Source organism: Equus quagga, chromosome 11 (assembly GCF_021613505.1).
Source record: "Equus quagga isolate Etosha38 chromosome 11, UCLA_HA_Equagga_1.0, whole genome shotgun sequence".
NCBI classification, from domain to species: Eukaryota; Metazoa; Chordata; class Mammalia; order Perissodactyla; family Equidae; genus Equus; species Equus quagga.
Window position 1 is genome coordinate 13,180,502 of NC_060277.1, and position 25,639 is coordinate 13,206,140.

At 33.8% G+C, this 25,639-nt stretch overlaps 1 protein-coding gene across 1 annotated transcript in view; it reads left to right on the top strand.

Annotated features, from left to right (window-relative positions):
* Positions 1–25,639, top strand: part of TRDN (triadin) — a 390,616-nt gene that overhangs the window by 267,361 nt on the left and 97,616 nt on the right. Inside the window, exons 22-23 of the mRNA XM_046675186.1 lie at positions 17,950–18,000; positions 23,566–23,616. Of these exons, the coding sequence (XP_046531142.1) occupies positions 17,950–18,000; positions 23,566–23,616 (102 nt within the window). The remainder of the gene's footprint in view (positions 1–17,949; positions 18,001–23,565; positions 23,617–25,639) is intronic.

Here is a 25,639-nt window from a genome sequence, read left to right on the forward strand (position 1 = left end):
TTGGATAACTGGTGTGTTTTTTGTGATGGTACATCTATGACTGATAATTGATATGAAAAATATTTTGTGATTTTAATAAAGCAAGGAGTTTATGTGAGAATAAATCAATGACATTCTACAGATTTTATCATAGTATTCTAGTATTTATTCATAAGATGATGCTTTAAGACTACAGTATATTTCTCTTATGTAGTTTTCAGTTATCTTCCGAAGTACAAATAATCTAAAACTAGTTCATAATGCATTGAAGTACAATTAAATAGTTTATAAAGACATTTTCATTCATTTACGTTTGAACTTGTAGACTGTACTAGGGAGAAATTATGATTTTCATAATTCTTAATAGATTTCAAATACACTTCATGATCTATGTAAAATTGTATATATTGAACCTCTGGACTTAGTCTGCATTATAATTATACCTGGGATACATAGCTTACACTAAACTTTACATTATGGGAAATTCATATAGTGAAGGGTGGAATGAATTTTATGTTAACGTAATTTTAGTAAACTAGATCTCATATCATAAAAGAAGTAGAAATTTAGTGAATCTAACTTCTGCCAAAGTCCAAAAATGTAACTCCATTTTACCTCTAATTCATGATGAATCATGTGTTTTTCAGTTATTCTCATGAAGCAAAGATCTTACATTGGCTAGACTAGAATTTTTTGTATTCTAGTCTTTACAAATTCCTACACACACACGTGCACACACACACACATACCCCATTAACTATTCCTCCTTGTTTAGAACGAAATTTCCTACAAGCATGGAGACATACAAATGTCTCCACAATAAACCTTGCTATCCTTATAGCGACAGCCAAGGAATGCCAAAGAGAAAACACTACGACACATGCTACAGTAAGAGAATTCATCTTTAAATATTTTTATATTATATCTGGAAAGAGTAGAATGCATTTCATTAAGCTTAATTTATTCATTTGTTGATATTTAATTTCTCATATTTACTGTAATTTTCTTTCTCTACCGAGAAAGAAAATTCCTTTTCAAAATCGACCTGCCCTCCCAAATCCCATTTCCCTCTCTCTTTTTCAATCATGCTTTCTCTCAGAAGAAAATATTAAGTAATATTTGCTTGTTACTAACCAGAGGAGAAAAACAGTCACTCTATGGAAGCATCCAGTGGCTTGTTACTTACCGAGGCAGGGAAGGAGACGAGTCAAGACGATCAACTTTAAAAGTCCGATGTAGATTGGAGTCCCAGCATCTCCCTGCTTTTAATTTCCTTCCTTTAAAGTGGCTTACATCCATCAGTGAAAAGGTGAAGAAAACAGTGACAAAGTAATTCACTCACAAATCATCTTCCCTTTTCTTTCATTCACATGTGTGCATGACACCACTTGAGACTTTCTTTAAGAGTCTGTTCTAAGAGCCTGTAACAGTGCTGGCATACAGTAAATGTTCAATAAACATTTGTGGGGTGAATGAAAACATAGAAGAATTATTGCAGAAAGGAATATTAGGTGATCCAGACTTTAATGAACTGTGCCTCTAAATACTGTGCAATTAAGAGAATATTTTAGTAAATCAAATGTGATGTTCAATGGTGAAGCTTGCCAAATATTTCAGACTCACAAGGATAAATGATTAAATTCTTCAGTTACCTCCATTTTAAAGTGGAAATAGTAAAGGAAAAGTTATAAATATCTGTTATTCATTAATTACATCATTATTGTTATGATCTTTGTAGATAATGTTCTTTACATAGACGAAACTACACGTGCAGTCATCATCTGGGTAAAGATATTGAAAATATGAAATTTTAGTAATTGCAACTACTATATTGTGAATTCTTAAAAAAACTTAAAATGGAAGAGAAAGTAAAACAATTGCCCATACAGAAAGCTTAGGCCTTATCCTAGCTTTTCTTAGTTTTATAATTATGGAGCTGAATTAGATGATTTCCTACTCCTTCCAAAGGTAAAAAATTTCTCTTCAACCAAGTTTTTAAATAGTGTGTACCTTACATCAGAAATACATCAGGGCTATTTCTTCTTTAAAGGAGGCTAGTCTAGAAAGACTTTCATTTCTAAGATTCTGAGATTCAAATGCTAAATATAAACAAATTTTATAAACTTGAATCCTTACGGATACTTCAGTATCCCAAAGTTAAACTGAAAGTTTCATTATGGAAATATTAAGTATAGTTTCCCATCCTCTTGACAATTAAAAATCACTTCAAAATCCAGTTAAGTAAAAACATGACAGAAAAATATTCATGAAAAATGATTAAATAGAATTTGAGTGCCTATTATCCAGCAAGAATAAATTTGAACGCAATTAGTAATAATTTTATTAAGGGTAAAATTGGAGCATGTGGATCATAAATATATCAAATGCAGTTCATTTCCTGTAATAAAAAATTCAATATTGCCTTAAATTAAAAAATGTTTCTAAATTCATAAGCATGCTAAGTTGTGTCCATCTGCAGAGTTTCTGTCTTTCTTTGCCTTTGGTGCTACTTTGTAAACAATGGTACCCTACATAATTGTATTAGTGTTTTAAATTGTGACAACAGCTGTTGAAACTCAAATGCTATTATGTGCTTTGTATATTTGTCACTGTCCTCATCCTCCTTTGCAGATTCTTCTATTCTTTGTACCTGCACTGACCTATTTAGAATCTGTTATGTGTACTTACTGCAGATTTATCCAATACTTTCACGTGAATGTTAACAACACCTAAGAGTAATGATTATTCCCTGAGAGAAACTTATTTATTTTTTAAAAAATGAATGTTTATATTCCGTGGTGTGTCAACATTACAAAAGAAAGAGAAACAATTTTACACTTAAGGTCAATGGAGTAAAACTGAAAGTTTAGTTAATAAAAATTGTATTTAATTATTTGCTTAATATGTGATTATAAAATAACCTACTTGGCCTTGTGGACTAAGTCATGCTGTTGACCCTCAATAAATGTTAAATGATAATAACAATACTATTGATTCCTGTGAATTCCAAACTTTTTGATAATAGTTTGTGTTTTGGTTGTTTAATATTTATTGAGCGCCCACAACAGACTAGGCGCTGGGGAAAGGGTGTGAGGAGCATGGAGAGAGCGTCTGAGAGGAGATGGTCTACATATGGAGCCCATGCAACATGCGAAAAAGGGGGCACTCTGCTTATTTATACATTTTATTTATTTTCAAGAGAACTTTTAGCAATTCTCCACTATCTCACTTGCTTGCATAACACATTCACTTCTTCTTCCTCTTCTTTTATTTAATACTCTTAGAATGTTCTCACAATTATTTTATCTCCTTTTTATGGGGAATTCCTTTTTAGTTCTTCCTTTCCCATCATATTCCTTTCCGTTCCCCTCATCCCTTTAATAAACAGACAGTTCTAAATTTTACCTGTGACTGCAGAACAACACATTCAAAAGAAGTTTGTATTGTTACATTGATCTCTTGCAGGGTGCCTCCTCCTGCCGTGAAAAGTTTGGTTCATGTATTCAGAATCATGTATTCAAACATTTATTGGTAAGAATGCCATTCAATGCTAAAGACCATTCCCAATGAGGGAGCAATGTGTGCCAATGATATTGATGAGATTTGGAGGTGATGCTATGAGACCTGCAATCATACTGTAACTTTCTCTCAAAAGTTAATGGCTCTTTGTTATTAATGATCGATTTTCTTCAATAAGTGAACGTATGACTGGGTCACTCATTTTATGCAGGATATACTATAGGCAAGTAGAGGTCACACAGTTAATTTTAATGCCCCAATTCCTCTTCCCATGCAAATATTCTGCCTTTCAATTATGAAAATGAACCACTTCTCTGCCTAATGTGGCCTCTGTGCATATCTTTTTCCTTCCTTTTCTTAGAGACTTTGGATATTTCATGGAGAAACACACTAAAACTGTAAGATTACCCCAGGAACCTTCCTCTGTGTGTCACTCCTACTCTTCCTGCATTCTACTCCTTCCATGATTCAACAAAGGAGTTTCTCATTGGAAATTTTATTGATCTTTTAGGTTCTTACAAACGACAAACGTTTTACATCAAATCTGTGCTCTTACTTCATCTCTTATAATTCTTAAACTTTGTCTTAATTTAATGTCCAACAATCTTCATGTAAAATTAGTAGAATGCAATTATAAACCATTTCTTAGAGGCCAGTCACATCTAATTGTCAATATGAAGAAATGTGTCATATGATCTATGGATTTAGTGACAACACTCTTCAGATTTCTTTTGGCAGTACTTTATATAATTTAATAATTCTAAAGCAATGTAAAGTGTGTGTGTTCGATCATTATTTACATCTTAATTCCAGGTCGATGGTTCTTTAAGACATTCTTAAATTTGTAATAGGCCACTTTCATTCTCTTCAAAATGAAAATTCCTTACAAATCTTATTTTTGCTCATATAGAATTTTGATCACCATCACCAGGATTTGGCATGTAAAAACATTTTTTAAGTATTTAATATAGATAGATGAAGACTAAAATTTTGTTCTGCAGAGAGAAAAATCAACTTTCTTTGTTCCTGTGACATTTTACACTCCATTATATAAAAGACTGCAGAAATGCATTGGAGTGTTCACCATATAACACACCAAGAAAGCATCTTCTTACAAGCACAGGAACATTAAGCTGCTGATTATTTCTTTTCTCTATTAATATTTACTTCCACTCCTGTTATTATCCTGAAGCCACATATGGGTTTGTTCTTGTTTTCCTTAGGAATTTTTAACAGAAAGTATATTACAGCTACTATGTTACAGAACTGAGTGACCAGAACAATGGTTGTTTTCTGAGAAATCTTTTTCCTTTTGATTGACTTTTTTCTTTCATTTACAAATTGATTTTCTACTAAGGACCTGTTTAGGAAAAAAAGAGAATTGGCATACATTATCTTGAATACAATTGCTTAAAATTAATTGTTATCATATCCTGGAACAAATTAGTGGAGTTTAAGCTTCATTCTCTAGAAGTCAAATTATAGAAATCACCTGAAATCATCAGCCCTACATAAAAATGCATTGTTACTTTCCTCTCATTGTAAATTAAATTGCACATTTTAGGCAAATAATTTTGGGAATGAACATGAAAATTATATCAACATTCTACATAAAATTTACTCGCAACTTAATATTACTGTCCAAATTTTTCACAGAATGAGGATGATAAGCTAATTGAGAAGCAGCTCTTAAAAAACTGAAAATTCAATTCCGATCTTCTTGTGTGTTATGCAATGGCAAAATATAAGTTTAAAAAGTTTCTTCATCAGAAACAAAAGAGGAGAAATTACAATGGATACCATAGAAATACAAATGATTATAAGAGAATACTATGAAAAGCTATATGCCATCAAATTGGAGAATCTAGAAGAAATACATAAATTCTTAAAATTATATACCTTCCAAAACTGAATCAAGAAGAGATAGAGAATCTGAATAGACTGAGGAGATTGAAGCAGTAATAAAAAAAACTCCCCTAAAACAAAAGTCCAGGACCAGATGGCTTCCCCAGTGAATTCTACCAAACATTCAACTCTTCCAAAAAAATTGAAGATGATGGAACAGTTCCTCACTCATTTTAAAAGGCCAACATAATTCCGATACCAAAACCAGACAAGGACAACATAAAAAAAGAAAATTATGGGCCAATATCACTGAAGAACATCGATGCAAAAAATCTTCAACAAAATATTAGCAAATTGGCTATAACAATACATTAAAAGAATCATACACCATGATCAAATGAGATTTATTCCAAGGATACGAGAATGGTTCAACATCTGCAAATCAATCGATGTGAGACATCACATTACAAAATGAAGAATGAAAATCACACGATTATCTCAGTAGATGCAGAGAAAGCATTCAACAAGATACAGCATCCATTTGTGATAAAAAGAAAAACCTCTCAATAAAATGGGTATAGAAGGAAAGTAACTCAACAAAATGAAGGCAATATATGTCAAACCCAGAGCTAACATCATACTCAATGGTAAAAAACTGAAAGCTATTCCTCTGGGAACAGGAACAAGACAAAGATGCCCACTTCCACCATTCTTACTTAATGTAGCATTGGAAGTTTTAGCCAGGGCAATTAGGCAAGAAAAAGAAATAAAAGGGGTCCAAATTGGAAAGGAAGAAGTAAAACAGTCACTATTTGCAGATGACATGATTTTACATATAGAAAACCATAAAGAATCCACCAAAAAACTATTCGAAATAATAAGCAGATACAGTGAAGGTGCAGGGTAGAAAATCGACAAACAAAAATCATTAATGTTTCTATACACTAACAGTGAAATAGCAGAAAGAGAAATCAAGAATATAATTCCATTTACAATCACAACAAAAAGATTAAATTATCCAGGAATAAACTTAACCAAGCAGGTGAAAAACCTGTACACTGAAAACTATAAAACATTGTTGAAAGAAATCAAAGAAGACACAAAGAAATGAAATGACAGTCTCTGCTAACGGATTGGAAGAATTAACATAGCCCAAATGTCCATACTTCCTAAAGAAATTTGCAGATTAAAGCAATCCCTATCAAAGTCTCAAGAACATTTTTCATGGAAATAAAACACAGTCCTAGAATTTATATGGGACAAGAAAAGACAGCAAATAGCCAAAACAATCTTGAAAAAAAAAAAGGAGGCTGGAAGTATCACAATCCCAGAATTCAAAATATACTTCAAAACTATAATAATCAAAACAGCAAGATACCGGCATAAAAACAGACACACAAATCAGTGGAAGAGAACTGAGAGAGCAAGAATAAACCCACACATCTATGACAGCTAATTTTTGACAAAGGAGCCAAGAACATACAATGAATAAAGGCTTTTCAACAAGTAGTGTTGACAAAACTGAACAGCCACATGCAAAAAAGTGAAAGTAGACCATTATCTTACACCCTCCACAAAAATTAACTCAAAGTGGATTAAAGACTTTAATGTAACACCTGAAAGCATAAAACTCCTAGAAGAAAACATAGGTAGTATGCTTTTCAACATTGGTCTTAGCAGTATCTTTTGAATATCATTTCTTCGCAGGCAAGGGAAAGAAGCGAAAAAAATAAACAAATAGGACTACGTCAAACTAAAAATATTCTGCACAGCAAAGAAAACCATCAACAAAATGAAAAGGCAACCTAACAATTTGGAGAAGATATTTACAAATCCTATATCTGATAAGGGGTTATTATCCGAAATATATAAATAACTCATTCAAATCAACAACAAAAAAGAAACAACTCAATTTTAAAAAGTTTCTGAACAGATATTTTTCCAAAGAAGATATACAGATGGCCAACAGACACATGAAAACATGTTCAACATCACTAATTATTAGGGAAATGCAAATCAAAACTACAATGAGATATCACTACACACCTGTCATAATGGCTGTTATTAAAATGACAAGAAATAACAAGTTTTGGAGAGGATGTAGAGAACACGGAACCTTCATACATTGCTGGTAGGAATGTAAACTGGTGCAGTCACTACGGAAAACAGCATGGAGATTTCTCAAAAAATTAACAATAGAACTGTCGTATGTTCCAGCTGTTCCACTTCTGAGTATTTATCCAAAGAAAATAAAAACACTAATTCTAAAAGATATTTAAACCCCTATGCTCATTGTAAGATTATTCACAATAACCAAGACTTAGTAACAACCTACATACTCATCAATAGATGAATGCATAAAGCAGAAGTGATATATGTATATACAATGAAATACGACTCAGCCATAAAAAAAGATGAACTCTTGCCATTTGTGACAGCTGGATGGATCTTGAGGGCATTATGCTAAGCAAAAAATATCAGACAGAGAAAACCAAATACCATATGATTTCACTCATATGAGGAAGATAAAGCAACAACAATAATAAACACATAAATCCAGAGACTAGATTGGTGGATACCAGAGGGGAAGGGGCAAGGGAGAAGGACAAAAGAGGTAAAAGGGTACATGTGTCTGGTGACAGGTCGTAATTAGACTTTGGGTGGTGAATATGATGTGGTTTGCACAGGAATTGAAATATAGTCATGCACACTTGAAATTTATATAGTAAACCAATGTCACCCAGTAAAATAAGTAAATAAATAAAATAAGGAAAAAAGAAAGAAAACCAAGAGAGAAGCACATCAGGAAATATGCTAGGTAGGAAAACACTCAAGGAAAATGCAAATTTTGTTCTAATTTCACCATTAGAACTGCTAATTAAACTAGGAATAAAAATACCTTCATTATTATGACTTGCGAAGATTTGGTTTCATTTCACTTGATTTTTATATAAGAAACGAGAGATCTTAGGTCAGAAACCCATACAAAGCATCTATATTCTCATCAAAAGTCTTGGCAATAAAAATCGTGGTGAACAATTCTTGAAGTTAGCACTTGTATTATTGGTTTTTGAAAAAGAAATAACTGATGAAAGCCAACGATGATTGGAAATATTAACCTTCTTGAACAATACAGTACAGAGCTATCTCAAACTAAAACTCAGGGCTTAGTCTAGCCCTTCTGGTAATTTATTCTGTGATATTAGGCTAGTTACTTGCCTTATAAAGCCTCTTTTATAAGCCAATATTATTTTATTATGCAATCTCTAGGGGACTTTCGAGTCCTAACATTGTCTAATTCTCCTTTGTAAGAAAAGTCTCCCATGTCTGAGACATTTTCACTTTGCCTCATATGCTGAAGAATAGACATAATTTTCTGATTGCAAGTAAAGTACGTGCAGAATATAAATGGGAAAGTCACATTAAGATTCTAAATTGAAAATATTTTGGAATATTATATAAATCTACAAAAACGTAATTATAATAATTGAAGTGCTTACTTCACTTAAATATCAAAATATACACATAAATTACAAAAAGTATATCTCTGGAGTAAAGCATGTTATTGAGTGTCCAATTATATGACAGGAGGATTTTCTAAATATTAATTTAGCCATAAGAATCAGTAATAATAAAACACATGATGTAGAAATTATGCCCATGACACACACACACACAAAGAAACTATAGAAAATGAAACAGAAGAAGATATTGTCTCTGGAGAGAGGAAAATGTGGATAACACAACTGAGGCTGACTTGTGGTTTCAGTTTGGGACTATGTCCAAACAAAATGATAATGACATTCTAGGTATTGTCAGTTAGTTTGGTATGCATCGTATTCTCTTAGGAGCAAAACTTTGTTAGTTACATTGACACAATGACAGAAAAAATGTTCATATTTAGGATCTTTAAACACTCCTCATCACAGGAAGGATATCAATTTAAATTCTTTAGTAGGGTACTACAGGATCCTTCACCACCAGTCCTCAATGTGACTTTCCAGCCTTCGCTCACTGCTTCTCCCCTATTTTGTATATCCAGAGATCCAGCCACATGAATTTTTACACTCTGGGTTTGTTTGTGTTGTTCCTGATCTTGGAGAAGTCTTTGCAATTCTTCTCGTATGGCAAACTTTATACTCAATTTCAGAATCCACCATAAATGCCAATGCTTCTGTGAGGTCTTATCTCACTCTATCAGGTAGAGTCTGTCAATTTTATGCTATGGGCCCAGAGCCCTGTCTATGTGTCTCTATCATTGTACTTAATCTGTCTATGTGGATGCATTCCAGCAGAGACTGAACTCCATACAGCCATCTTACTTTTTCAAGTTCTGAGTGCAAAAGAAACACTGAATAAATATTTATTGAATAGATCAAGTTTATCTTTTTAAAATACAAAAATGTATCCTTCTTTTAAATATCTTTCTCAAGTGAAGGAACTTAGACCTGGGTGATCTTGTTTTGCAGGGGGATCACTTTGTCACACTGGTAAGCACTGTAAGAAGAACAATTTCTAGTTTGTTGAAATGACATTAGCTTTTGTTTTACTCCAACAAAACCCTTTTTGAGAGTCTTAGACCTCAACTTTCTTCTACATGCTCAAAACCATCACAAAGCTTAAAGTACTATTAGAGTGAAGATTTTTAAAAACTTTCAGGGAAACTGAAAATATTAGCAAATCAAATCAAACAACATATAAAAAATTATACACTCTGACCAAGTAGGATTTATTTTAGATATGCAAGCCTGGTTCAACATTGGAAAATAAGTTAATGTAATCTCTCACATCAACAAGCTAAAGAAGTAACAAGTCATATCAACAGATGCAGAAAATCCTTTGACAAAATCTAACAACCATCCATAATAAAAACTCTCAGTAAGTTAGGAATAGAGAGGAACTTCCTCAACTTGATAAACAACATCTACAAAGAAATCTACAGCTAACATCATAGTTAATGATGAGAAACTAGAAACTTTCCCACTAAGATAAAGAACACAGCAAGGATGTCTCCCCTCATCACACTGATTCAACGTTGTACTGTGAGTACTAGTTAATGCAATAAGACAAGAAAAGGAAAGGAAAGGTATACCAATTGGGAAGGAAGAAATAAAACTGCCTTTCTCCATGTATGATGTGACCGTCTATGCAGAAAATCCCAACGAATCAAGAAAATCCTCCTAAACTAATCAGTGATTATAGCAAGGTTGCAAGACACAAAGTTAATATGCAAAGGTCAATTGCTCTCCTATATACCAGCAATGAAAAATTTGAATGAGCAAAATTAAAAATGTGATATCGTTTACATTAGCACTAAAAAAAGGGAAATAAGTATATATAAATCTAACAAAATATGTATAAGACCTATATGAGGAAAACCACAAAAATCTAGTGAAAGAAATAACAGAGCTAAATAATTGAGAGATATTCCATGTTCATGAGAAGGCAGACTCAAAATTGTTAAGATGTCAGTTCTTCCAAAATATTGACAAAATGATATTGTGGATATTGACAAACTGATTCTAAAGTTTATATAAAAGAAGAAAAGACCCAGAATAGCCAAGACAATATTAAAGGAGAAGAACAAAGTTGGAGGACTGACACTACTGGACTTCAAGATTTACTGTAAAGCTATAGTAATCAACACAGTATGATACTGGTGAAAGAACAGACAAACAGATTGATGGAACAGAATAAAGAGGCCAGAAATAAACCCACAAAAATGTTGCCAACTGATCTTTGACAGAGGAGTAAAAGCTATTAATGGAGAAAGGATAGTCTTCTCAACAAGTACTATCAAGACAAAAGACAACTGGTGCTAAAACAACTGGACATCCACAAGCAAGAATATATATATATATATATGGATACAGCGCCTGCACCCTTCTCAAAAATTTAACTTACAGTGGATCATAGACTTAAATGTTCAACATAAAGCTATAGAACTCTTAAAAGACAACTTAAGAGAAAATCTAGGGGTCTTGGGTTTGGTGATGACTTTTAGATACAACACGAAAAGCACAATCCATGAATATAAAATTGAGAAGTTGGACTTCATTAAAATTAAAATCTTCTGCTCTGCAAAATACTAAGAATATTTGAAGACAACACAGAATGGGAGAAAATATTTGTAAAATACATATCTGGTAAAGGACTGTTATCCAAAATACATGAAGAACACTTAAAACTCAGCAATAGGAAAATGAACAACCCATTTTACAAATTAGCAAAAGAACTGAACAGATACCTTACCAAAGAAGATATAGACATGGAAAAGAAGCATATGAAAAGATGCTCAAAATCATACATCATTAGGAAATTGCAAATTAAAACAATGAGATACCACTACACACCTACTAGAATGGCTAAAATCCAATCCATTGACAACATCAAATGTTGGGGAGGGTGCAGAGCAACAGGAAGTCTCATGCAGTGCTGGAGGGAACGCAAAATGGTACATCCACTTTGGGAGACAGTTTGGTGGTTTCTTACAAAACTAAATATACTCTTACCATACGATCTAGCAATCATGCTCCTTGGTATTTACCCAAATGAGTTGAAAACTTATATCTACTCGTGTTCTGCACACAAGTGTTTATGCCAGCTTTATTCACAGTTGCTAAAACTTGGAACGAACAAATACATTCTTCAATAGGTAAATAGATAAAGAAACTGGTACATTCAGGCAATGGAATTTTTATTTGGTGCTAAAAATGCAGGAGCTATCAAGCCACAAAAAGACATAGAAGAAACTTAAATTCTAAGTGAAAGAAGCCAATCTGAAAAGTCTACATATTATATAACTCCAGCTACATGACATTCTGGTGCAGACAAAATCATGGAGATAGTGAAAAGTTCAGTGCTTGCCAGGGATTTGGGGGGAGGGAGGGGTGAATAGGTGGAGCACAGGGCATTTTTTGGGCAGTGAAACTATTCTGTATCATACTGTAATGGTGGACGTATGTCATTATACATTTGTCAAAATCCATAGAATGAACAAAACCAAGACTGAACCCTACTATAAACTGTGGACTTTGCTAATAATGTACCAATATCGGTTCATCAGTTGTAACTAATGTACCACATTAGTGAGGGATGTTTATGGTGGGGGAGGCTGTGTGTGTTAGGGGAGGATATATGTGAGAACTCTCTGTACTTTTCATTCAGTTTTGCTGTAAAGCTTAATCTGCTCTAAAAATTATTAAAAGTTCATAAATTTTAAAAAATATGTGTGAAAATCTCAAAGAATGAGTCCACTAGGTGAATTTCAAAGTACTATATTTTGAGATTCCGTACCAAGAATAACATAAGGATTTATAAAAAACTCTATTTACTTTTTACTATATTAATAATTTTTGAGTTAATCTTTTTCTTATATTCAATTATATTCCCTCAAATTTTCTACATGTATCATCCCGTAAAATGTTTTACATAGGACACTTAGACTATAATGAGACTAATCCCAAGATCCCACATAAATGTGTTTGTAGAAGAGGATTTCAATTTGAGAGAAATTCAAAAGACAATAAAGAATATGTATAATGAATATGATCATAGTAAAAAATAGAATGTATTATGTTTAAAATGAATACATGATTAGAGATTATCACAAAAAATTAATTGAAATCAGTATACAAAAATAGATGTGTGAGATTATTCAACATTGGAAATTGACCATCAAAAATTTCTTAGATATGCTAGCTAAATATTAGGTTGAACTATATACATCATTTATTTTTCATCCATGAAAACTGTCAAATATTGGCAATTTCATTTTCACTTTGATACTTTAATCAGGCTGGGGTTGCAAAGTTGGGAAATAACCACAAAGAATGATTATAATGATTATTCAGCTTTTGTGAAAAGATCCCCAAGTAAATTTCCTTATAAAATGGAATCAGCACAAAATGTGGCAAATTTATTAATTTAGTCAACAAATAGTTACTAAGTTCCTAGTATGTGCCAGACTACACGGTCCCTGCTTTGGAAGAAGTATGTGGAAGGCTATAGTAGACTGGCAGTTATGAAGAACATTGATGTGATGTGGGGATGCACACATGCTCACTGTTCACTTTAGGGGCCATCCGTGATGCTATCTACTTTATAATCCACTGTGCTTCCAGAGCTTACTATAATAGTTTAGCTCTAACTCTTTAGTTTGATGGTCTGGGTTCAAGTTTGCCAGTACAATTTAGTAGCTGTGACTTTGGGCAAGTTATTTACCTGTCTTGGCTCCTCTTTCACATTGATAAGATCTAGATATACCTACCTCACTGGAATGGACTAGGATTTAAAGAGATCTGCCTTTGTCAGCTCAGGCTGCTATAACAAAAATATCATGGACTGGGTGGCTTAAACAGTAGAAATGTGTTCCTCAGAGTTTTGGAGGCTGGGATGTCCAAAAGCAAGGTGCCAGCCAATATCATTCTTGGTGAGGGGCCTCTTCTTGGTTTGCAGACAGCTGCCTTCTTACTATATCTTGATAAGGAAGAGAGAGAGAGAGATGGTTTCTCTCATGTCTCTTCTTATAAAGGCTCTAATCTTACCTATGAGGGCTCCACCCTCATGACCTAATCACCTCCCAAAGGCCCCACCTCAAAATACCATCATATTGAGTATTAGGCTTCAACATGTAAATTTCGGGGGAACACAAACATTCAGTTTATAGCCTAATCATACAAAATTACACTTCATTATTATATGTGAATACAAGAATGAACAAGGCCTAGCTTTGCCTGCCCTCAAAGAAATTACAGTCTTGTAATAAAGTTTTATTCTTGAAACAAACATGGGAATTTGGACATTTTAGGTTGAACATGATTACATGAGGAAAATTTCATGGCTAATAAACTTTTTTTGAAAAACAAAATCTTTTGTAGGATATTTAGGGCTTAAAAGCTAACTCTATGCCTAGGATGTCCTAGTTCATCTCAGCTCCCAAATATATAAGGGAGTGCTCATTTTATTTTTTAAATTATTGCATATTGATGATTTTTCTGAAAGAGCTGGGCAGAGTTAAACTAAAATCCACCCCACCAGGGTACACTTCAGAATTCTGATTATTAATGTGTAATGCTATTTAATTAGGCTGTCCAGTTAAAGATAGATAATATAGGTTGCAAAATTATATTCTTTTTTAATAAAAGATAAAGACTAAGGAATAAATACAATGAAGGTTCCCAGGTCATAAAAAACACCAACAAATAACTAAAATTGAATTGGAAATGTTTTAAATTAAGGATTTTTTAAACAGATATTTAGACAAAAATATTTACAATGTTAGAAATACGTGTGCCAAATTCTTTAGCTCGTAAAATAGGGGATGATTAAATGTATCATTAGGACAAAGAGAAAGTTAAAGATGGCTTCCCAACCAAGTCATGCTTAATTACAACATTAATGGACAGTGTCCTAAGTAAAATTAAACTCTGACAACATCTTTTGAGGAACATTCAAAATTAATATAACATAAAACGTCAATATATTATATTTTCCCTCGTAAGAATTGCAAGCACAATATTTAAAACCATGTAGACCACTTGAGAATACTTTTCTCTGTATTCATTTGTAATATTTATGTTTTGGAGTTTGAAAAATATATCAAAATGCTATAAAACACCTTTTAAAAATATCCCTAATTATTGAAAATTATGTCCAAATGAACATAAAACAATGACAGTTGCCTTTAGGGCATTCACATATTAAATATTAAAAATTTATGCAATTAATCAAAATAACCGTAGGAACAATGCAGTATCACTTTAAGAAGCAATAGAGATGTTATGAAACAATTTTAATATTTTTGATGCTGTGTGATGTACAGTAATCGTCATTCTCTGGGAAACTTTCAGGTTATCATTGAACTTTTGGATAGGGCTCTCTGTATGGTTCTTTAAAATTATTCTTTCCATTGTAAGAAAAATCCAAAAAGTTTCATACTTTGATTTTACTCATTATGCTCATGAAAAAAATATCTCAAATCAGGAGGCATCTTATATCTACAAAAGAAGTAAGAAAGACAGTTTTTGAAATGATATTTCTGAGCATTTCAGCAGAGCTAGCTGGGTAAGAAAGGTGAAGAATTCTGTTGGGTTTTTTACACAGCCAGGAGGCTGAACTGCCTGATGGTTCTGTTAAGATAGTTTTAAATCTTCCAATTTCAGTTTCTTTTTTGCAATCTAGCTTGACCTTGGCATCAAGACAGGATGCTCCAACAGAAACATTTATGTTGATATCCTAATGTCACTAATAATAAACCAATATTGAACTTAATAATTCAGAATGAGGAGTAATAAAGATCAAGGGTATTATTAATTACTACTATTTCCTTTAAACACGTTGTTTGGGGCTCAAAATATTTATGTTTGTGCCAGGGAAGAACTCTAGTGCCAATTTCCCCTGTTACAACATTGTCCATTATTTCAGTCTTTTGTCTTTCTAAAAAAAGAAATTTTTGTAGAAGGAAACATATCTGCTACACAATGTTAGAAGAAAAAGCAAATGCTATTTTCTATTTATTTTTCTTGGTTAGATATATTCAGGCCCTTAACTTAAAAAATTCCTGGATTTGTTGAAATTGAATATTTTTCTCTTAAAATGAATAGTTTTTATCCAGATAAATTATTTAAAACTTGACTTGCATAGCTATTTTTATCACAGTCTGTGTGTGTTGCTCAATTTTAAACATCTGGCAATGGCTCGTCAAAATTTATAAAATTAGCGTTATTACCACCAATATTGAATGAGATATCAACATAGGTAAATTATGTGAGATTGATTTTGAAACACACAGGTAAGCATTATCTAGGTTTGCATTATCTAATTTGCATGTATTATTGAGAAAAGAATTTTTAACTTTCTGATTTATTTTGCTTTTGTATACTTAGTTTATTCACTAAATCAAGTCAATCTGTGTGAACAAAGCAAATAAACTTTGGGGCATTTAAATAATCATGTTATTGGTTGTATTGATCGTTTCCATTTATAAATGAGACTGCACGTTGCTTTGCTTCTGCAGCACTTGCATATAATCTGCACTTCACCTGTTTTTCCAACTGCCTGCTAGATATTTCCTTTTTGGGTGCCTTGTTGAAGTACAAAGCACAATACATTCAAAACAAAGATAACATCTTCCTCCAAGGACCTCTGCTCCCTACATTTTATATCTCAATTGATGGCAGATTGTCCTTCTGTAAACTAAGTAAGAATGCCAGGAATTCTTTTTTTTATCTGATCCTCAGCTTTTTAAAAATATGATTTATATCCTACACCTTGTTATACTGTTAAATTGGCATTTCCTGACTAGTGAAATTCTAGTCAACTTAGGAGCCTAAACATAAACGGCATCCTCTCAGTGAAAATCTTCCCAATTTTAAAAGTAGAATTCATCATTTCTCCGTTATCTATACAGCTCTACTGGAGAACGTATATTACATATAGCGCAATATTTTCTGTTTATTAGCTGACTGTGTCACGTACTGTTAATGTGTACACACTACTCCAACACTTAGTGGTATAAAACAACATCTGATTTTACTTTGCTTCTGATTTAGAGGGTCAGGAATTCAGGAGGGATCCAATGGGCAGTTTTCACTTGCGTATCTCATGTGATTGCAGTCAGGTGTAGGCTTGGGCTGTAGTCATCTAAAGTAACCTACTCCTGGATGTCCAAGATTGCGCACTTAGATGCCGGCAGTTGATGCTAGCTGTTGGCTGGGTGATGAGCTGGGGCTGTTGACTGGACTGCCTTTACATATCCTCACCAGCCTGTGGGTGTCAACTGGAGCATTTACATGGCATCCTGCTTTCCCAGAGCTAGTCTCCCTAGATAAGTTGGTGAAAACTACTTGACCCTTCTTGATTTAGCCTAGGAAGTCACACAGCATCACTTCTACTGTATTCTGTTGGCTACTAGTGACTCAGACAGCCAAAATGACAGATTGCCCAGCCCAGGCCTCCTCATTCTCTTTCCTGTCCTTCTAAAATGTGTCTTCCTTTCCACTTCATCTCTGTTGGTCCAATTGCTTTCCGTTTTTCAAGGTCCCCTCAGTACCACCTGCCAAAGACTTTCCTGATCCCATCATTCAGCTGTCAGAGCTAGTACCTGTGTGGTTGAGTTCAGAGAGACATCAGTTCAAATCCCTAGTCTCCTTTTTAAGAGCTACATGACCTCGGGAAAGTTACTTATTCTCTTTGTGTGAAAAGCAGGAATAATAACGGGACCTACCTTCCTTATAGGATTGTTGTGAAAGTTGCATAACAGCACAATAGAGAACATTCCCTGGGACACAGAGCAAGTAGACAGTGTAAGCTGTTACTATTGTCAGATCTTTTTCCTCCAAAGCACATAACATTTTATTTCTACCTTCTTTTGTGTCTATCATAGCCTGCCCGTTGTGATAATAATTTGTGGGCTTATTCTCTATCTTCTACATATTTAGCTCAATGCCTTATAGGCAACTTACCCCAGTATATATCTGTGTCTTGAATATCACCTCAAACACCCTCTGATTCTTTAAGCCTCTGTAAACAAAACACGTGAAGAAACTTGCCATTTTTTTCTCTATTATTCCTTGTAACCTTTTCTCTCCTTGATTCTTCTTGCAGAAATTAGAAAAGAAAAATCTGAGAAGACTTTTTCAGTTCTGAAGGATAAAGGTAATAGAGTAAATTTAACATAACACTAGAAATTTATTAGCAAAAATATATGAATGGTTCCATAGTACATTAGAGTCACCTCCTTTGCAGATGTTTGGGCCAAAATTGCACATGTCACATTCATATATTTGAAAACTTGTATTTAATTATTTGTACCTCAAATACTTTCTTCCAGTTCATCATGTACTAAAAAGTACTCTGATTACAATTTCCAAAAGAAAGAAAAAAAAAGAGAGAGAGGAAAATGATTTTCCTTAAAGAATGAAAAGGGTTAGGAAAAAAATTAGGAGGCAAGGAAACACTATAGAAAGGACATGGTTTTGTCCTTTCTATCTATTCATAAAATATATATTGAGTGCATAATCCTTCCAAGCACTTGCTAATCATTGGAGAAAGAAAGATGCAAAGCTAGGAATAGGGAGGAAGCCTTGGAAGTTGCAGTTCTGAATTCTGGTGTTTTCAAAGACTCTTAGTCATGTTCTGTCTGCTTTAGTCTAGTCAGACTTCTTACTGATATGAAAGGATGGCATTCTTATTTAAATATTGTGATTGCAGTCTCCCGAATGGAGAGACTTTCCTCTCTGTCCCTCCAAATCCCAGGTCGCTTTCTAAGAATAATGTCCATATAAAGCATCAAGTCTTCTTTACCTACTTCCACCTTCACTGAAACCTCCTCTTCTGGATTCCTGTACTTACAATATTGATAATCTAATCTATCTACCATCTATCATTTATCTTTCTCTCATTGTTTTTAATTAATTAATTGAAATGTCACCTATTTAAGCATCAAGATCTGGTGTTATTCACCTGAAATTTTTATGTAGATTGATCAGTACCACCTTCAATTTTATTTATTTATTATATTTTATTATATTATATTACATTTTATTATTTATTGTTTTTTGTGCATCTAACATATAGCAATCAGAATATGTACTCACTAGACACTAGGAATACAAGAAAGGCATGGTTTATGCCCTTGCAGAATTTACGGTACTAGCTACATAATTAACTAAAATTATAAGAATCATGGAGGGGATATATAGGGCTCTAAAAGAAAGTGTAATTGGAGGTCGTAATCAAGTCTGGGGAGTCCAAGAAGGCTTTCCTGAAGAAGTTATATTACAATAGAGTAAGAAGGATGAGGAGTTAGTCAGGCAAAGGTGTGAGAGTTGTTTACGAGCAGTACCGGGAGCAGGGCATCTACTCATTACTAGGCACATTGGTAGCTACTTTACACACTTTGTTTCAGCAAGTTGTGCTTGATATCGCAATTTTTATAAATGAGGAAGCTGAGGTATAGATAATGTGAATTACTCAGTGTCATGCTGTGGGTAAGAGGCGAAGGCAGGAATCAAAGCGGAGTCTGTAGGATTTTAAATTTCATCTTTTCACTTTAACACAGATAAATCTTGCCCTGTAAAATAGGGTTCTTCTTGTGTTCGTATCTTCAAAGCCCCTTTGCTTTGAGTGTAGAGCTCCTTACATAATTTGAAAAATCTGTTTGACATAGACACATTGGCTATGCAGTATAGAAAAACAGTCTGAATCCTTCTGTTAGTGAGGCGACTCCCCTTAATTCCCACAGAGGAGTTTAGTCGATTTTTTTCCAGTGATTACCTGTACTTTGGGAAACAGTTCTCATCTTCCACTCTCATTTTACTTGATAATTAACAAAACGTTGTCCTTGATTGTGTGAGAACGAAAGGTGTCATTGTAACACACTATGAGGAAAATTCACATATATAATATACGTATCACAGTTTGCAAAATCTAAAGCTTCTCTCCTTCCAATGGAGTATGAAATACACCATCTATTTTGGTCCACACTTATTTCAAAGGAATATTTGGACCATATATTATTGTTCACTATAAAAGCTGCTCAAAAGAAAGGTTGGGGCTTACCTCCAAAACTACCTTTCAGGCAAGGTGATTATCAAACATTTAAACTATGCTACTTAAGGACTTCACTTGTGCCAAAGCCTAAACTAGTTGGAAATGGTAGTTGTAAAAATCTGTCCTGGAGAATATTATCTGTGGATTTAAATAGGCACTGACCACTTCACTAGGTAGGCTCCTGTCATTTCTACTATTGTGTTGTTGTTATTAATCTACAATTGCAGGCAATTTCTTAGTGAACACTTTTGCCTCAATGCTAAATCCTCTACTATTTACAAGATGTCTCCACAGTCACTGGAAAATTATGTCTAAAGATTTATTGCACATGATTATTGATTTAGAACTATTTAAAATGCACCTCTTATTTTATTCAAACTGCATTAATGCCCTCAAGTGTGTTTGTTATATATAAGTTGGATACTATTTTAGAAGAATTCTATTGCCATCTTTCCTTTGTTTTCTGAATATAATTTACCATTGCAAAATTTTTTTTAAAATACAGTATTACCTGTAAGATTTCAAAAACTTTAGGAATCTCTGCAGTTATTGTTTCTGGAGAGGCTCTTTGAAGCCTGCTGCTGAGCTGTGGCAGAATGAGAATGCAGCCATTCCAGTTACTAATAAGCCACTTACTGCATTGGAGTCATTGTATTTTGTGAATTATTTCTAATAAGCAGCTAAGAAGTTGCCTACATTTGCTGGTCTCTCATAGATTCCACTAGAATATACACGTTAGAAACCATATTAAAACAATGCTACAATTCTAAAATGAGGATATTACACAGAAATCATTTAGGGCCCCATTTATGGAGGATGTGATAAGCATGAGTAAGTTACGCATTTAGAGAAACATCATTAAGCCTGTGTCTTTATTTAAGGAGGTATTGTGGGGTCTAGGGATGATTGCTCCAAAGAAAAAGAACAGAAGAAAGACACGTCTTGCTGGCTTTTGCTGCTCATTCAGCTACTGACTTTCCTGGACTAGTGGACTCACCTAAGTCCTCTCAACATATTGGAGGGCAGAGCTCTGCTTATGTGGCCATGACCACCCAGAAACCAGACAACCCTATTAGTCACTCCTGTTATTGGTGATATTCCTTCTGGCATCTACCCTTATCTTATTTCCCCTTGATTCTTAAGCCCATGTGACTTAACTGAGGATGCAAGTTTCACCTCGGACCAAAGAACTGCAAACCAAACCCAAACAAGACGACAATGAGATTAGTTGCTTTCTCCTGTACTGAGAATGCAAGAGTAGCACCCTTGAGTTCCTCTGGTATTGGAGTAGTATGATGGATGTTAGACTTACTGACAAGTTTTGTTACCCAAGCCTGTATATGCCAGAGTATTCTCAGCAGAGTTTATCTTCTTTTATATTCTGATGCTCAGGATGATGCACACGATGTTCTCCCAACTTCTACTTGTCTTCCACACACTTTTTTGGGCCATTCCCATTCATCAGACAAAAGCTAGAGCTAAGGATAGGGCAAGCTGTCTGAGGACTTTGAAACTGATCTCCAACGATCTATACTTCCTCGTGGACACTCACCCTAGTTTATTACTCCCTTTGTCTCTGAAGGCAGTGTAGGGAAATGGAAAACTTAAAACCATCTTCCAATTCCTTTGAAATTTTTTCTCCATCACAACCTCCTTGCCCAGATTACTTTATGAGTTGCAATTTATATCCTAGCAGCTTTAAATACTTTCTAGATCGTGATAATCAAGATTCACAAGTCTTCCTGTAGATTCTTGGACAAATGCAAAGAAACTATCATATTTGTAAAAACAACACGAAAAATGTGTTCTCCAATGCTTTGCTTCTGGAAAACAAGACAGATGAGTTGAAACATGCCATAAGTTGCCTTAAATTGCCTTAAATCAATGATGTATCTATCCTTCTTAAAACTAAAGTACAGAATTTCCATATAACAATGTCTTTCACATTTTTTGTCAGATCTGATATCCCACTCACTTCCTTAGGTAGTTCGAGACTGCTAAGAGCAGACTGAGGACTTCTTAAATCAGGTCAAAACCTCGAAGTCCAAAAGGACGTTGAGCAGAAATGAGCTGCAGAAAAGTCAGTGTAGGAGAGGATCCAGCTTTGGAGCAGAGGCATCTTCCCATTAGTAAACTTGGAAATAAAAATCACTTCTATTTTCTGACACTTTTCTCCAAATTTAAGATGATGGGTTTATGACCTTCAAATACCCCATAGACGTATATCTGTTATTCTACTCGTCCTTCTTTCTCCACTCAAATCAAAGTAGTCTTGTGGATCCTCTTTCTAGGTCTTGTATTTTATTACTAGTTTAATCTCACACAAACATATGCACTCACCCTTTTAAATCAACATGCTGAATCTTGAATTCTGAAGTTCCAGGCATTGCACTCTCCCACCCCAGTAGGAATCTGTCTTCACCACCACTTCTCATTTCACAATACATTAATTCTTTTGGGTTAGCCAGGAAATGTAAAGCAGTAAATTTCCCCCATCAGCTTGAAAAAAAGTTAATGAAGCTTCTTAGTGTGTTTATTCAATCCATGGCTCTTGATTTCATCTTCACATGCTGAAGTATAGGAAAAAATCAGCTGTATTTATACTTAGCCCAATAAATGGTGATAAAGACATTTCTTTGCCACCAAAGCCATTTTTAAAAGCTCCACAAACATATTTAAGGCTGTAGCTTATATATCAAGAAAATCTTGCTTTGAGGGACTCAGTCTTTTCAATAGAACCCCTAAATATATTCTTGACACCATCTAAAGTCACCTGGACTCTGTTAAATCTAAGCTATTGTGTGAGTGGTGCATCCATTTACAAATGTCATCATCATAGTCTCCACATCGCCCCCCAAACCATAAGGTGAGAATAGAACAAAGAGCTGGAAGGATAGATTTCTTTCTTTCCTTCCTTTTTCACTGCATTAAAAGTCATTTTTGTCAGTATAATGGGTACTGAAATTTAATGTTGCAGAGGAGGCAGAAAACTGGCTTGTTTTTTACGTGGGCTGATGAGGAAGCATAATGTTGTTCAAGACATTGACCACATATACGTCTGGAACCCACGATATGATCAGAATAATTTTGTATTTGAAGCTGGTAGAATAAATGAAGTTTTACTTGATTTACTTTAACAAGTACTTTTAAGATGTTGAGAGTTAATAGAGAAATTCTCTCTCATATTTTATTTTAGCCTTATTCTTGAAATTTGCTTGACTAGAGTCTGATAACTAAAGCATTTACATGATATATGCAGGGTTTTCCATTTGATTGTTTGTTTTTTGAAAAAACATAGACTGAAAGAAATAAACTAGGTTAGTACTGATTATACAGTTTGGGGAGACTTTAGATACTGAAGACATGTTTTAAAAAAAATTATAGATAAAATAAGTTCTTATCCATCCAAATGCCCATCCTCTTAAGTGGACAAATAGACTGTAACTCATTCACAATTTACATTTATTTTAAATAAAAACGATCAGAGGATGGCTTGTGGTACTCTACACTGTTGTTTCATTGTCTCTGTATGATTAAAATTGTTTTTGAAAGAAAACATCATATCATTTCCACCCAGGTTCACCTTGCTGTTAGCTTACTAATTCCATTATATGTGTTCTCAAATCTTTTTATCTTGGTTTCAAATAAATGCTCCATGTTTCTTTCCAGAGCCTATTAAGGGGAAAGAAGTGAAGGTTCCAGCTTCCCTAAAGGAAAAAGGTAATTTTGTATAATGAAGTGGGAAAACACACTGATGTGCCTATTTCCTATTCAGTTACTTGCGACAAAGTAATATATTATTTCTTTTTCAGGCTCCCAAAACTATAGCTTTCATATGCCCTTGTATGCTTTTGAGAAAAGAAAAAAGAACTTATTTCCTATCATAAAATTCTAAATTGTATTATGAAACAGCAAAAAAATGAGTAGCTATGTCAGAAATAGTGAAAACCTTTTAAAAATGCACGTGCTATTTCGATTCCATGAGTCTGTAGTGAAAAGTCTACATTTTAGAAATATCCCAAGGTAAATCTTATTAGGAATAGCCATAGAAACCAAAGATTTAAGATGAAAATAATACCTAAAATCTCTCAGTGATAGCTTACCATTCTGTTGTGTTCAGATATAGTAAATTTCTAAACAAATCTTATAGCTAGGAGGAACTTAGGGATAAACTATAGTCCAACATTCTCATCTTAAAGGTAAATAAAACGGGAATAGTCCAGAAACATTTCAAAGTTATTATAATTTGCAGCACAGCCATACTTAGAACTCTGATGTAAATCAAGCACTGTGCTCTTGCTAATGCATCTTATTGTTCCGGCCTGCCCATTATACTAGGCTCAGAGTCATGTGGATTCAGATATGTGACTCATCAAATAATATCCCCTAAAACATAAGTTAATATAGTAAGTCCAATGTAATACATCTAGTTTTGAATTAATCCGGTACATTCTATGGACATGATATCTTACTCAAAATTCTCTAATATTTATTGTCAAAATGAACACATTAGTGAACCAGTGAAAGCAGGAAATATGCCTACTATATTGAATGTTAGAAATAGAGCTTATTTCTCCATTTACCCTGAAGAGAAGATCTGCATGAACTGTTGACCAATGTACAGGGACTTAGTGGTAAAAACTCCAACTTATTGGCATTATTTTATTAAAAAGAAAAAGACTTTTGGTGAACCTGTATGAACATGTGTGGGAGTCTGAAGAAATATGAGAGAGCGGTGGGAGGGGAAAGCTGACAGAAGAATCACTCAGAGAAATGAAGGAAGCGTGGAGAGTCCCCATTAGTCAGTGTAGCAATGTATAAAAACCATACCCTTACGTCATCATTTCCTAACTTTGAAATTAATTTTAAATTAAACAAAATTGTTATTTAATGAAGTTCAAGAGCACAGCATGATTTTTTTCTCAGCTCACATAAGCACTTGATTTTTTAAAAAAGCAACATGGACTCCAAACCCATTAAGGCATTTATGTTTCACTTTAGAAGTGTATTATTGTATCTAAAACTTTATTTTTATCATCATCGATGATGGTAGTTATTTTGGTGCTATACACAATTATATGTTTTTCTGGCATAATATGTAAATTAGGATATTTTGCCTTGAAAGAAGATTCTTACAAGTTACGTTCAATGTCCAATAGGCAAAGAAATGTTGCTGTATTATTCAAAGGATGAATTAGTTGTGAAGACAATTGACATTCCTGTTGATTTACCTAGACATTAATTTATTTTAAAGAAACTCTAGATTTGTTTAACAGGATCTAGCTGTTGACTGGAATGGATGTTTACACACCAATCTAAATTGAAATGATTTGATGCCATTAAGAAACTTAATCACACAATAATGTTATAATCCCTTTGCCAAAATAATACACAAATATCAAAAATGAGGAACACACAGGAATATTATAAATATTCACATTTTTTATTAAGGAAATTCAGTTAAAAAATTTTCCTCCAAAACAAGTGCATATGGAATATATACAAAAATTAAAAACAATTCAGGTTTCCACTAAAAGTCTTTGGTGTTCCTTTCAGTCTTCAATCACTGGAAGTATCTGCTTAAGAATTTCCTCCCTTTTCTTCCATCCTTCCAGATATCCTCTTTCCATCATCCCACATCAGATGGTCAGTCTAGCACCAGCGAGTTCATGGTCACAGATGATGGTGGTGGAAGGGAGTATTTTGGAAAAGATGCATTTTTTAAAAGTTATATTCTCATTTC